The 12,818-nt window shown below is 42.9% G+C and overlaps 1 protein-coding gene across 3 annotated transcripts in view; it reads right to left on the bottom strand.

Annotated features, from left to right (window-relative positions):
- ADAMTSL3 (ADAMTS like 3) overlaps positions 1-12,818 on the bottom strand; it is a 350,523-nt gene that overhangs the window by 200,100 nt on the left and 137,605 nt on the right. For all 3 annotated transcript variants that reach the window (XM_053888620.1, XM_053888619.1, XM_053888621.1), the window contains one exon: positions 5,693-5,929. In XM_053888620.1, coding sequence (XP_053744595.1) covers positions 5,693-5,929 — 237 coding nt within the window. The remainder of the gene's footprint in view (positions 1-5,692; positions 5,930-12,818) is intronic.

Consider the following 12,818-nt stretch of genomic DNA (forward strand, 5'->3'; position numbering starts at 1 on the left):
AAAAAAAAAAAAAGAATAATTAGTAGATCTGGGAAGAACAATACTAGTTCATGTGGAGCAGAGGAGGGGGCATCTGAATTGAAGGAATCTGTGGAATCTCCAAGAATGGACTTCAAACTGAGCTAGAAATGCAGGATTGAAAATTGAGAGAGAAATAAAGGAGAGAGACCAAGATATATGAATCACCTCTGAATTTGCACATGGATAAGACTCATTCATTCAGCAGGGTAGGCAGAGGCCAGACAGTGTAGGCATTGGGGGGCATGGCAGAAAGCACGATACGTGTGATTCCCGTCCTCAAAGGACTTACATTCTGGTGTGGAAGAATGTCATGATCAAATGACCACACAAATAAATGTGTACTTATGGAACAGTATCAGTGCAATTAAAAGGTATCAAAATAGGGGCGCCTGGGTGGCTCGGTCGGTTAAGCATCCGACTTCAGCTCAGGTCACGATCTCGTGGTCCGTGAGTTCGAGCCCCGTGTCGGGCTCTGGGCTGACGGCTCGGAGCCTGGAGCCTGCTTCTGATTCTGTGTCTCCCTCTCTCTCTGCCCCTCCCCCGTTCAGGCTCTGTCTCTCTCTGTCTCAAAAATAAACATTAAAAAAAAAATTAAAAAAAAAAAGGTATCAGAATAGAAAAGGAGGACTAATTTAGGTAGAGTAATCCCTGTTGACCTCTTAAGGAAGTGATATTAAGCTGATACCATGAAGATAATAAGAGCAGCCAGGAGCAAAGGTAGAAGGAGGTAGGGACAGCATGTGTGGGAGCTTTCTGCCCCTTTGGCAGAATTGGAAAAGCAGCACAAAAGGGAGAAGAGTGGAGTCTCTGAGCTAGAGGAGAGGTCAGTAGAAGCGTCCCAGATAAAAAAGCAAGAAGAAAAAAGACCGAAAAAATAAAAACCAGAGCATCCAAGGACTGTGGGACAACTACAAAAGGGTGGCATGAGCATAGTGGGAATACCAGAAGGAGCAGAGAGAAAGGAATAGAAGACGTATTTCAAGCAATAATGACTGAGAATTTCCCCCAAAGTAATGTCAGACACAAAATCATGGTTCCGGGAGGCTCAAAGCACACCCAGAAAGACAACTGCCAAAAGAAGACTACACATAGGCATAGCGTATTCAAATTGCAAAAAAAAAAAATCAAAGATAAAGAAAAAGTCTCGAAAGAAGCCAGAGGGAATAAAACACCTTACCTACAGAGGAGCAAAGATAAGAACTACATCTGACTTACCCTTAGAAAACATGCGAGCACGAAGACAGTGCAGGGACAGACTTCAAGTGCTGAGAGAATAAAAACACCCACCTGGAATTCTGGACCCTAGGAAATTATCCTTTAAAAGTGAAAGAGAAATAAAGACTTCCTCGGGCAAACAAAAACTGAGGGAATTTTTTTTGCTGGCAGACCTAGATCTTCAGAGTATAAAAATGATATAGGTCAGAATATTGGATCTATATAAAGAAAGGAAGTGCATCAGAGAATGCATAAATGCAAGTAAAATAAAAACATTAGTTTTTCTCATTCTTAATAGGTCTAAAAGATGACGGTTTATCAAAATGGTAACAGCAACAATGCGCTCAATTGTGTATGCTTATATGTGTGTGTGTGTGTGTGTGTGTGTGTGTGTGTGTATGTATGTTTATGCATTAGTGATAATGCATAATGACAAATGCAATGAATGACAGCAGTGATAAAAGGGATGCAGGGAGGAATCAGAATTTTTTGGTTATAGTGAAGAAGTCAAGTGTTATTCGAAAGTAAATTTGGATTAGTTGTAAATGTATACTACAATCTATAGGGTAACTACTAAAAAAAGAATTATAACTGATGTATCAAATAAGGAAAGAAAATTCAATCATAAAATGCTCATTTAAAACTGCAAAACGCATGGGGTTCCTGGGTGTTTCGGTCAGATGAGCGTCTGACTCTTGATTTTGGCTCAGGTCATGATCTCACAGTCGTGAGACTGAGCCCCACGTCGGATTCTCTGTCTCCCTCTGCCTGTCTCCCCCACTCACACACACACTCTCTCTAAAATAAAATTTAAAACAAAAACTCTCTCTAAAATAAAATTTAAAACAAAAACAAAAATTTAAAAGAAAAACAGTGGAGGAAAAATAGAAATACAGAACAGGAGTAACAAATAGAAAACAGGAACAAACATGGTATATATTAATCCAACCATATTAATAATCACTTTAAACATCACGGATCTAAATGTACCAATTAAAAGCAAAGACTGTCAGAGTGGATCAAAAAAACAAGATCCAATTATCCAATGTCTACAAGAACCCTCTTTTGAAGACATAAATAAATTAAAAGTAAAAGGATGGCAAATGATAGGGCATTCTAACATTAAACAAAATAAAACAGGAAAAAGAATATTAATTTCAGACAGAGCAGACTTCAGAGCAAGGGAAGTTATCAGGTTTAAGAGGGGCATTCATGTAATGATAAAGGGATCAATACTCCAATAAGACATTAACAATCCTTAATGTGTACGTGCCTAACAAGAGAATGTCAAAAAAAAAAAAAATGAGGCAAAACTGATAGAACGGCAAGGAAAAATAGATGAATCCACTACTAGAGTAAGGAGAATTCAACACCCCTCTATTCGAAATGCACAGATCCAGCAGGGAGAAATCAGTAAAAACACAGTTGAACTCAACAGCATCATCAAAAGAACTGGATATAATTGATATCTCTTGACTATTTCTTTTTTTTTTTCTTTTTTTTTTTAATTTTTTTTTTTAACATTTATTTATTTTTGAGACAGAGGGAGACAGAGCATGAACGGGGGAGGGGCAGAGAGAGGGAGACACAGAATCTGAAACAGGCTCCAGGCTCTGAGCTGTCAGCACAGAGCCCGACGAGGGGCTCGAACTCACGGATCGTGAGATCATGACCTGAGCCGAAGTCGGCCGCTCAACCGACTGAGCCACCCAGGCGCCCCATCTCTTGACTATTTCTAAGAACTACAAGATATACTTTCTTCTTAAGTTCACATGGAACATTCACCAAGACAGACCACATTCTGGAACATAAAACACACCTTAACAAATCTTAAAAAAAAAAAAAAAAAAAAAATGGAATCATACACCATCTACTCTCAGACCACATTGGAATTAAACTAGAAATCAATTATCAGAAATACAGCTGGAAAATTCCAAAATACTTGGATATTAAACAACTTACTTCTAAACAACATGAGTCAAAGGAGACATCAAGAGAAATTTTAAGATATTTTGAGGAAAATGAAATTAATATTTACCAAAATATGTGGGATGCAGTAAAAGCAGTGCTTACAGGGAAATTTATAGCATTTCATGCATATATAAGAAAAAAAGAAAAATCTATAATCAGTCATCTAAGCTTCCACCTTAGGCAATTAGATGAAGAACAAATTAAATCCAAAATAATCATAAGAAGAGGAATAACAAAGACTAGGGGCAGAAATCAGTGAAATTGAAAACAGGAAATCAATAAAGAAAATCAATGAAGCCAAAAGTTGGTTTTTAAAAAGATCAATAAATTCATAAATCTCTAACAAGGCTAACTAAGAAAAAAGAGAAGATACAAATTACTCTTGGAAGAAATGTAAGAGGGGACATCACTACAGATCTCATGGATATTGAAAAGATAATAAAGAGGGGTGCTTGGGTGGCTCAGTCAGTTAAGCATCCCAGTCTTGATTTCAGCTCAGGTCATGATCTCACAGTTTGTGAGTTCGAGTCCCGCATGGGGCTTTGTGCTGACAGTACAGAGCCTGCTTGGGATTCTGTCTCCCCCTTTCTCTGCCCCTCCCCCACTTGCTCTCTCTGTTTCTCTCTCAGAATAAAAAACTAAACTTGAAAAAAATTAAAAGAAATATTATAAACAATTCTTTGCCTACAAGTTTGTTAACCTAGATAACACGGACCAATTCCTTGAAAGACACAATCAGCCAAAACTCACACAAGGAGAAAAAGACAATCTGAATGAGTCTCTATCTATCAAAGATATTTAAGCGATAATTAATAGCCTTCTAAAGCAAAAAGCACCAGGCACAGATGGGTTTATTGGTGAATTCCACCAAGAATTTAAGAAAGAAATTATACCAAATCTCTACAATCTCTTCCAGAAAACAGAAGAAGAGAGAGTATTTTTTAACTCATCCTATGTGGATAGCGTTACCATGAATGCCAAAACCAGACAAAGATGTTAGAAGAAAACCGCAGGCCAACATCTCTCGTGAAAATAAATGTTCTCCCTAACAAAAAGGCAAGCCAGGATCATGGATTTCAACATCAATGCAATGATAAGTCATTGAGGGATTTCAGTCGGTGAGTGGCAAGTTCTTAAAATGAAACTCTGTCTTACCTTTCAAAGCAATCACTTGGGCTGCTGTGTGGATAATGGACCTGAGGGGGACTGTGGTAGAAGCTGGGAGATCAGGAGAGAAGGCCGGTGATGGCTGAGGTCAGAGGTGACAGAGGCTTAGACTAAGAAAGAAGTCATGCAGGCAGTGATGGCAGATTCAAAACAAGACATTGAAGGCAGAATGACAACGGGTGAGACGCGTGTGTTGGAAGAGGAGAATCAGGAACGACTCCAAATTTTGCGGAGGCCAGTTTCTAGATAAGCGGATGGAGGAAAGAGAAGCTACTTTGAATGGCAAGATCATGGGTGGTCTCTGTGATGTCTGAGAGGGCTGGTAGTGTCTACACTTGGTGGGTGGTTAGGCTGCTCATTTGCTGTTATTAATACTGTTTTTGTTACCAACATAATAGGGTAGATGGAATACTACACGTGCATTATTTTAAAATATTTTTCCAGAGATTAAGGGAACAGCCTGGAAGCCGAGGAGGGGATAGGTGTCAGTTCCATGCATCACAGCTTTGCAAACTCTACTCTGAAAAACCTGCTGGAATGCATTCATGCTAAATTTGCAGGAGATAAATCACGCTCCCAAAGACCCAAGGCAATAAATTAACTTAAAAAAAATTTTTTAATGTTTATCTATTTTTGACAGAGAGAGAGAGACAGAGCATGAGCGGGGGAGGGGCAGAGAGAGAGGGAGACACAAAATGGGAAGCAGGCTCCAGGCTCTGAGCTGTCAGCACAGAGCCCGACGTGGGGCTCGAACTCACAGACCGTGAGATCATGACCTGAGCTGAAGTCGGACGCTCAACCGACTGAGCCATCCAGGTGCCCTGACAATAAATTAACTTTGAGAAAACAATGAGTTAAAAGGCTCTAAGAACCTACCGAGGTTACCCTTCCAAGGTAAAGGTTCTCAACATGGGATCCCTGGACCAGCATCATCAGCATCTCCCTGTGAACTTATTAGAAATGCAAATTATCAGGCTCCAGCCCAGAACTACTGGCTCAGAAACTCTGGGCAGGGGCCCAGCACCCTGTGTTTTAACAAGTTCTTCAGGGTGATTCTGAGGCATTTTCTAGTTGGAGAAACCACTGACCTAGAGGAGTTGTAAGATGTCATATATTGCAATCTTTTGATTCTACGTGGACAAGGTCTACACTCTTTTCAATAAGTACCACATAATTTAAAGGCAAGTAATCCTCTCTAAAATATTTTTTGCGTGAAAATTACCAAAGACACTATTCCACCTGCATGAACAAAAGTAAAGAAAACAAGTCTCCGTCTTGAGAGTGGGCGTGGCCCCTCCTGGCAGCAGGTGTGGCTTACCTGGCAAATACCGCTGATACACATGTCCAGAGAGTCCGTGTTGCAGCGAGTTCCATCCAGTACCTTGGGTGCCAGCTCCACTACCAAGTTCTGTCCCCGTGCGTGACACTTGAGTGCGCAGGGGGCAGCAGGATCGTTGTATCGTGGAAGCCATTCATAATAACGCCCCTGATACTGGACGTCATTGTAGGCGGAGCACTGCTGGGCTCTGAAGTCTTCTGCATCAGGAGGGCAGTCCTGGAAGCAGAGAAGAAAGGCCACGTGCACATCAGTCAGGGAGATAAGCCAACAGGGGGCTGAACAAGTTTCCAAGAAGTCTCACGAGCCCAGATCCCACCATGTGCCTCTCACCTTGGAGTCCCGTCATTTCTTCCATTGTCCTTTCAAACTCAAGACCGAATCTATAGCCGTGGAGTTCTACTAGGAGCTCCGTGATAATGAAGACAATATTTATTCTGATCACTCTTCCAACCAGGTATTTTTTCCCCCAAATAATTAAAGCCCATCATATTTAAATGCCAAATTTTGCTCTGTTTTAACCACCTCGGGTATAAGTTTTTAAACGCGTTACACGGTCATCTTCTTCTTGAAACAAGGGACGCGTAACGCTTTTAATTCTTCCAGGTGACTCAAGGTCTTTATAGGGAACATTAATTATCATCCGTGCCCTCAAGAACCATTTCAGCATGAAGGATTACTTGGCCCTTACTTTAACTGGCCCCCAAAGCCTTGTGTTTTGTGAGAATTTGTGTTTGTTTCTTTGTTTCTGCTTGTTGTGATTGTCGTTTAATTCATGTGCCTTTCTTCCCTTTTGGGGGGAAGGAGGCAAGGGGTGGGCAGTCACTGCTCTTCTCTAGAACCTGGTGCCTGCCTTCAAATGGATCTACGATGGAAAGATAAACACAGGCTTTTCAATTTCTGTCTACAACAACAGCAAGGAAATTCTAAGTAAATGCTCTGGGGAGCTCTCATAATAATAGTAAAAAGTGTCTGGGCAAGGCTTGATGACTCAGAAAACTTTTTACTTAATTACTAATCCCTCCCATCTGCTATTTCCAAAGCCAGATGCTGGCTGAAAAAATGTTACTTTAATCTTCAAAGCTGAGCATAAACTTCCCAATTGATGGGAATTAACTAATCCTATACTAATTTCCCAATTAAAAAAGAACAGACACAGAAAGGCATTATTTTATATATTTTTTTCTTGTTACAAAAGTAATCAATGGCCCTTATAAAAACTTTTGACAAATAGTTTTAATGGAAAAAAAAAAACATAAATAACAAAGTTTCTTGTATCTAAATCTTTACACAAATCCTTGATGATTCCCCAGAAACCAACTTCTGGAAATAAAATTTCTGAGAAAAAGGGTGTGTTTCATGAGCTTTTCAAAATATGGCCAAATTGCCCTCCAGGAATTTCCCTCCTTATTATCACCAGGATCCATAAATTCCCTTTTTCTCTGTCTCTCTTCTCAGCTTGGATATTGTCATTTTCTAAACATTTTCCAATCGTCCGTGTTCAATAGCATTTCATTGCTTGAATTTGCATTTCCTCTCATTATTTAGGTCTGATAGCTTTCACGTTTATTTGCCTTTTGTATCCATTCTTCAAACATTTCTCGTTTTCTCGCCTTCATTTGTCTAGTGGGATGTTTGCCTTTTTATTATTTTTAACAGACAAAACTATCAACTTTCCTAATGAGGTTATCAACTCCATCATTTTATACTGGAAATATTTTTCCCATTTGATTTTGGTTTTGGTGCTTTATAAGTCAAGAAACTCTATGTTTCATGTAGTCAGTTCTATTAATATTTCCCTCTACATCTTCTTCCCTCATTCATGAGTTCAGAAATGCTTCCCACCCCCCCGCCTAAGAACAGATAGATACTGAAATGCACGTTTCTGGTTCCTTTCTAGTTTAGCAATCATATTTAACTCTTTGTTACGTCTGGAATTTCCTTTGATGGACGGTATAAGGTAGAAACCTAACTTTATTTTTTCTACAAACAGTTATTAATAAATTATCAGGCAGGATCTTAAAATATGACTTCTTTCATTTCTCCCCTTTTTACTACTTGACTTTTGTGTCTTACGGTATTTATGCCTTTGGCCTTCATAATCTGCTTCAAATCCTTTTTGGAAGTAGGTAGGGAATAAATAAAATATAATAAATAAACTTCCCCTGGGCTTAGTTGTATTAGTTTGCTGTGAATCATTCCAAAATCCTGGGATGTAGGGTATCCACATTTTTCCTGTTTCAGCAAGATTAAACCTAAACACAGGTCACACGGATGGAAGAGTCAAACTGAAGACTGGACGCGGTTGACCTTTCTCTCTTGAAATGTGTTTTCTAGCTGGCTCCAGGGAAGATAATCAGTTGATAAAATTATATGGCCTCCCTTCTCCCTAACCATGGCCAGTCTTCTCTGTATCTGACTCTTTGAAACCCATGCCAAAGGATGTAAGAGAGCAGAGTGAAAACGATTTCCCTTGCATTAGGCTCACTGGTGTGGCAAGCATGCTTTAGGGACTGAAATTTCTTGCTGTCTGACTCCTGACTGCCTTCGACACCATAAACCAATGAAGTTTCCCAAAATTAACAAGGCTTAATTAACAGACAGCCTAAGATGCCAGCCTACAGTTAGTCCTCGCTGAAAGGGTGACCAGGTTCGGACAAGGGACCCAGCCTCCTTGGCCACAGCTGATTATCGGAGGCAAACACCTGGTCCAGGCCAGGAATTTGGGATGGCAACAGAAGAGCCAGAGCTGAGGACTCCCATGGCTGTGGGGCGGGGCTAGCCGTCTCTTTCATGAGATGCCTGCTGAAGTGAAGCCAGCCAGTTCCCACAGCAAAGAAGAATGCACCAGACACGAAAGAAGGAAGGAAGGCTGACAAACCAGGTATTTCACCAGGAGTACATGACCTGGGTTTCTCACTGTCTGATTCCTGGGGCCAGGCCCTCAAGGTGTGCTGATACCCAAATTCCAGTAAATATCCGCACATCCATCCAGTGAATCCCATTTTTCTTGAGCTAATTAGAGTGGCCTCCGTTCCTGGCAAATGACGATCCTGATGAAGAAAGACACCCTTGTACCTGCATCGCGCTCTCTAGTTTATCAGGGATCATCACTCACATTCTTTCTTTACCACCACCCTTTGACGGAGGTGGGTCAGAATTATCACTTCCTTCATTTCAGAAATGGAGACAACTGTGATCTAAGAAGTCTTCGGTCACTAGTCCAAAGACACACAGCTAGAATATGACACGGCCGAGACTGATTCCCAACGTAACAAGCATTCCATTATATGATACCACTTTCTGGTAATCTTGGGAGACATTGATGATTTACATTAAATGCTTCCTTTTACTCGGCATTCTTCCAGTGTCCACAGTAAGCCTGTCTGGTCGGCTTCAGCTGGGTTCCCTGCCCTGGTGCAAGACAATGTAGGGATTCTTGTGTCTTTAGTAGTTTAGCTGACCTTCAGGAAGCTTGAATGCTAAACATTCTTAGGGATTTCCCTAAGAAGCATTTCTCCCTATCAGTTAAGACAACACGTTTATTAAGTATGCTTTATGGGTTTTGCATACGTTACATACCATGGACAACATAAAACAATAACCCACCGTTGTCATTTAGAGAGCTTGTAATCTTGGAGGTGTAGCATCCACATGCAAGTGTTAAATGAAAACTTGACTGAGTGGAATAAGTAAAGAAGAGATCCTACATTGGGAAGACTGGACTCAAACAGGAGTAGGCAGCCAGACTGAAAAGCACAGAAAAGGAGAAGGAGGTGGAGGACAGAGATTAGGAGGAGAAGAGGAAGAAGGAGAGGAAGGAGGACAAAACAGGTAACAACTAGCACCCATTCAAGGACCATCCTAAAGACAGAGATTTCTTCTCCCTCCTAAAGCTATGAAAATACATAAACCATTCTCATGGGCAACTGAGGGAGAAATGCCAAGACAGGGAGATTACCTAAGACACACAGCATTTTTATGCAAAAGAGATAGACCATTACCTAGGGGATGATTTATATAATAGGACTGAACCAAGCTTTAATTTGGATTATATATTTAGGTAATTCTTCCCAGATAACCAGTGAGTAGGGACTTAGGGGAAATGCGATTTCTGTTGTAAGCAAATTTTAAAATTTTATTTTGTCTTCATATCCAAGCTGTACTAGCTGTACTAGGAGGTAAATTTGGGGATCCTGTTATATAACCGATGCCAAAATTTCCAGCCCGGAAATAAATTACTGCGAGTGACCATTATAAAAAGCCACAGTTAGCAAATGACGCGTCATGGAAAAACGATATTTCAGATGAGATTTAAGGGACGGCATGATGTCAACGGGACAACACGCAGGAAACTACAAAAGCGACAGAGAAACAGCAGAAATACATTTAGTGGCTATGAGAGACTATGTAGAGAGAAATACATTTAGTGGCTATGAGAGACAGGGAACTGGACTTGTCCAGTGAGGGTAGAAGTGACAAGCTCCATACGGAAAAGTCTAACCAGCTTCCGGAGGTCCCTGAAAGCAAGTGAGGGGAATTAAAAGCAATAAGGATTCACGGAGGGGACTGGCACAGAAAACACGGCATTTTAGGAGGGCCGGTGTGATGGCCGATGGACGGGGGTAGGAGCCGCGACAATAGAAAGCAAAGAACACCTCTAAGGGGAAACCGCCAGAAATTAGCCATCCATAGGACCCATGGTATGAAGAGTCTCTCGAGGGTCACATCAAATGTTGCCTCTTCTAGGGGCACCTGGGTGGCTCAGTCGGTTAAGCGTCCGACTTCAGCTCAGGTCACGATCTCGCGGTCCGTGAGTTCGAGCCCCGCGTTGGGCTCTGGGCTGATGGCTCAGAGCCTGGAGCCTGCTTCCGATTCTGTGTCTCCCTCTCTCTCTGCCCCTCCCCTGTTCATGCTCTGTCTCTCTCTGTCTCAAAAATAAATAAACGTTAAAAAAAATTTTTAATAACAAAAAAATGTTGCCTCGTCTAGAAAGCCACCAGGGACCCCACGGTGCAGAGTTAACCATTTCTCCCCATCTGCGCTCACAGAAAAATGCGCTCATGCTTGCAAAACCACTCTCACCCAATTATGATAGACTCATTTTTGAAGGTATTTTCCCTTTGCCCTCTTCCAGCATTGCCTTTGGTACCATACACCCTGGTATAAAAAACGAGTAGTCAAATTCAAGTATTAGAACTCCTTGCTGACGCATATGACTTCCTTTGGACAGTCTCCACTGGCTCTGGGATATGCCTGATAAGGAAAACTCTCTCCCGAGGCCCCAGGGGCCTGGCCCTGGCTGTGAGGGTCTTTGCTGATCACGACTGGAGGGTTATCTATGAAGACAGCAGGTAGCTGGGATTAGGGGATGCTCCCCTAATCCTACAGGCCCTCAGCCCAAAGCACCATGTTCCCTGACAGAACGAAGCCAGGGAGAGCCGCAGAACCACAGCCTGATTTTTCAGGGGGGAGCAGTGTGGTCCTCATTTCCTGGCCATGCCTCCTGTTCCTGTACACGGGGAGTGGAATCTCTCCTTCTAGGGCCTCTGATGTGTGTGCCGAATGCATCCACACTTCATAACGAAAGGATATTCGATCTTCGAGTGCCTGGAGCCTGTCGTTCTCAGGTATCTTCTACTGAAGTGGGCACAAGTCAGGAACGCGGCTGTCGGGGTCCGTCTGCATCAAGCCAGATCCTCCCCTGTGCCGGGGACCCCCTGGGCCACTGAAGTGGAAAGCTCATGCCACGGAGGGCTTCATTTCCATGACTTCCCTCAGTTGCTTCTCCTCGTCCTTTCTCTGCTGTTCCCTGATCTCTGTCCCTGGCTGACTGTGAATCTTCAGGAGGTCTCTCCTGCAGCTTCTGTAACGGTGTCTGAAAGGGGAACGTTCTGGCAAGTGCCCCTGCCAGTCAGTCATGTGTTAGTGGGTCGGGAAAAGCAGCCATGTCTTAAACCACCGTCCGTAGTGTTATCCCATCCCCTAACAAAGCTCAAGACCTTTCAGGCTCCTTTCCAAGAGGCAGGCTGGTGTAGCAGAGTGCTTAACGCTGGCACTCCAGAGCCTGGGGGTGGACTGCCTGGGGTTTAATTCAGCTCTGTGACCTTGGGCAGGTTACCTAAATCTCCCCTGTGTATGAATGGATATAAAAATAATACCTACTTTGTAGAGATGCCATGAGGACTATCATGGGTTTGTTCGTGGTCAGGCACTTAGAGTAATGCCTGCACTTAGGAAGTACTTAATAAGTGTGATCTATTATTATTATTATTATTATTATTATCATTATTAGTGATTTTTGCTAACAGTTAGAAAGCTTGTACACATAGATGACAAACTCTGTGGTTCTGAGGCTGAGAGTTTGAGGCTTCAGACAAGGAGGAACAGAAGTACGAGCCATCTCCGGGATGGGATGGAACAGTAGGTCCCTGGGGCTCACTGGCAGTGACCTCTGATCCCCCATGGAGTAGGCTTCCCTGATCACTGAGATGGTGAGGTCCCTCTGGTGGGAATGGGAGGTCTCGCGGCCCGATGGGATAGGCTCTCAGGCCCCAGAGCTACAGGTGTGGACATCTCTGAACCACAAGGCAAATCTCCCTCATAAGAGGGCTTCATCATGGAATCACAAAAGGCAGCTTCCTTCAGAAAAGCGGGGTGACGGGCCCCATCTCCAGGGACACGGGAAGCCACTGGCTGCGGTGCCAGCATGGCCGGCCTTCAGCCGGGACACTGAATGACAGCGAGAAGCTGGGGTGCACTGATGGGAGCCCGGTTCCCTCTCTCCTGGAGGTAGGTCACAGACTGGTCCCCCTCCTGCCCTCTGCACCACCCTGCGCAACACAGAGGTGGCGATTTCAAAAGGGAGAGTCTAAACCCCAATTAACAAAGCAGGAGGCAGGGCACCTGAGTGGTTGGGGCAGTCAGGCATCCAACTCTTGGTTTCGGCTCAGGTCACGATCTCACAGTTCATGGGATCGCGCCCCACACTGGGATCTGCGCTGACAGCACGGAGCCTGCTCGGGATTCCGTCTCTCCCTCTCTCTGCCTCTTCCCTACTGGTGCTCTCACCGTCTCTCTCAAAATAAATAAATAAACATAAAAAAAA

The sequence above is a fragment of the Panthera pardus genome, unplaced genomic scaffold (assembly GCF_024362965.1).
Source record: "Panthera pardus isolate Hobbes unplaced genomic scaffold, ASM2436296v1 HiC_scaffold_23, whole genome shotgun sequence".
Lineage (NCBI taxonomy): Eukaryota > Metazoa > Chordata > Mammalia > Carnivora > Felidae > Panthera > Panthera pardus.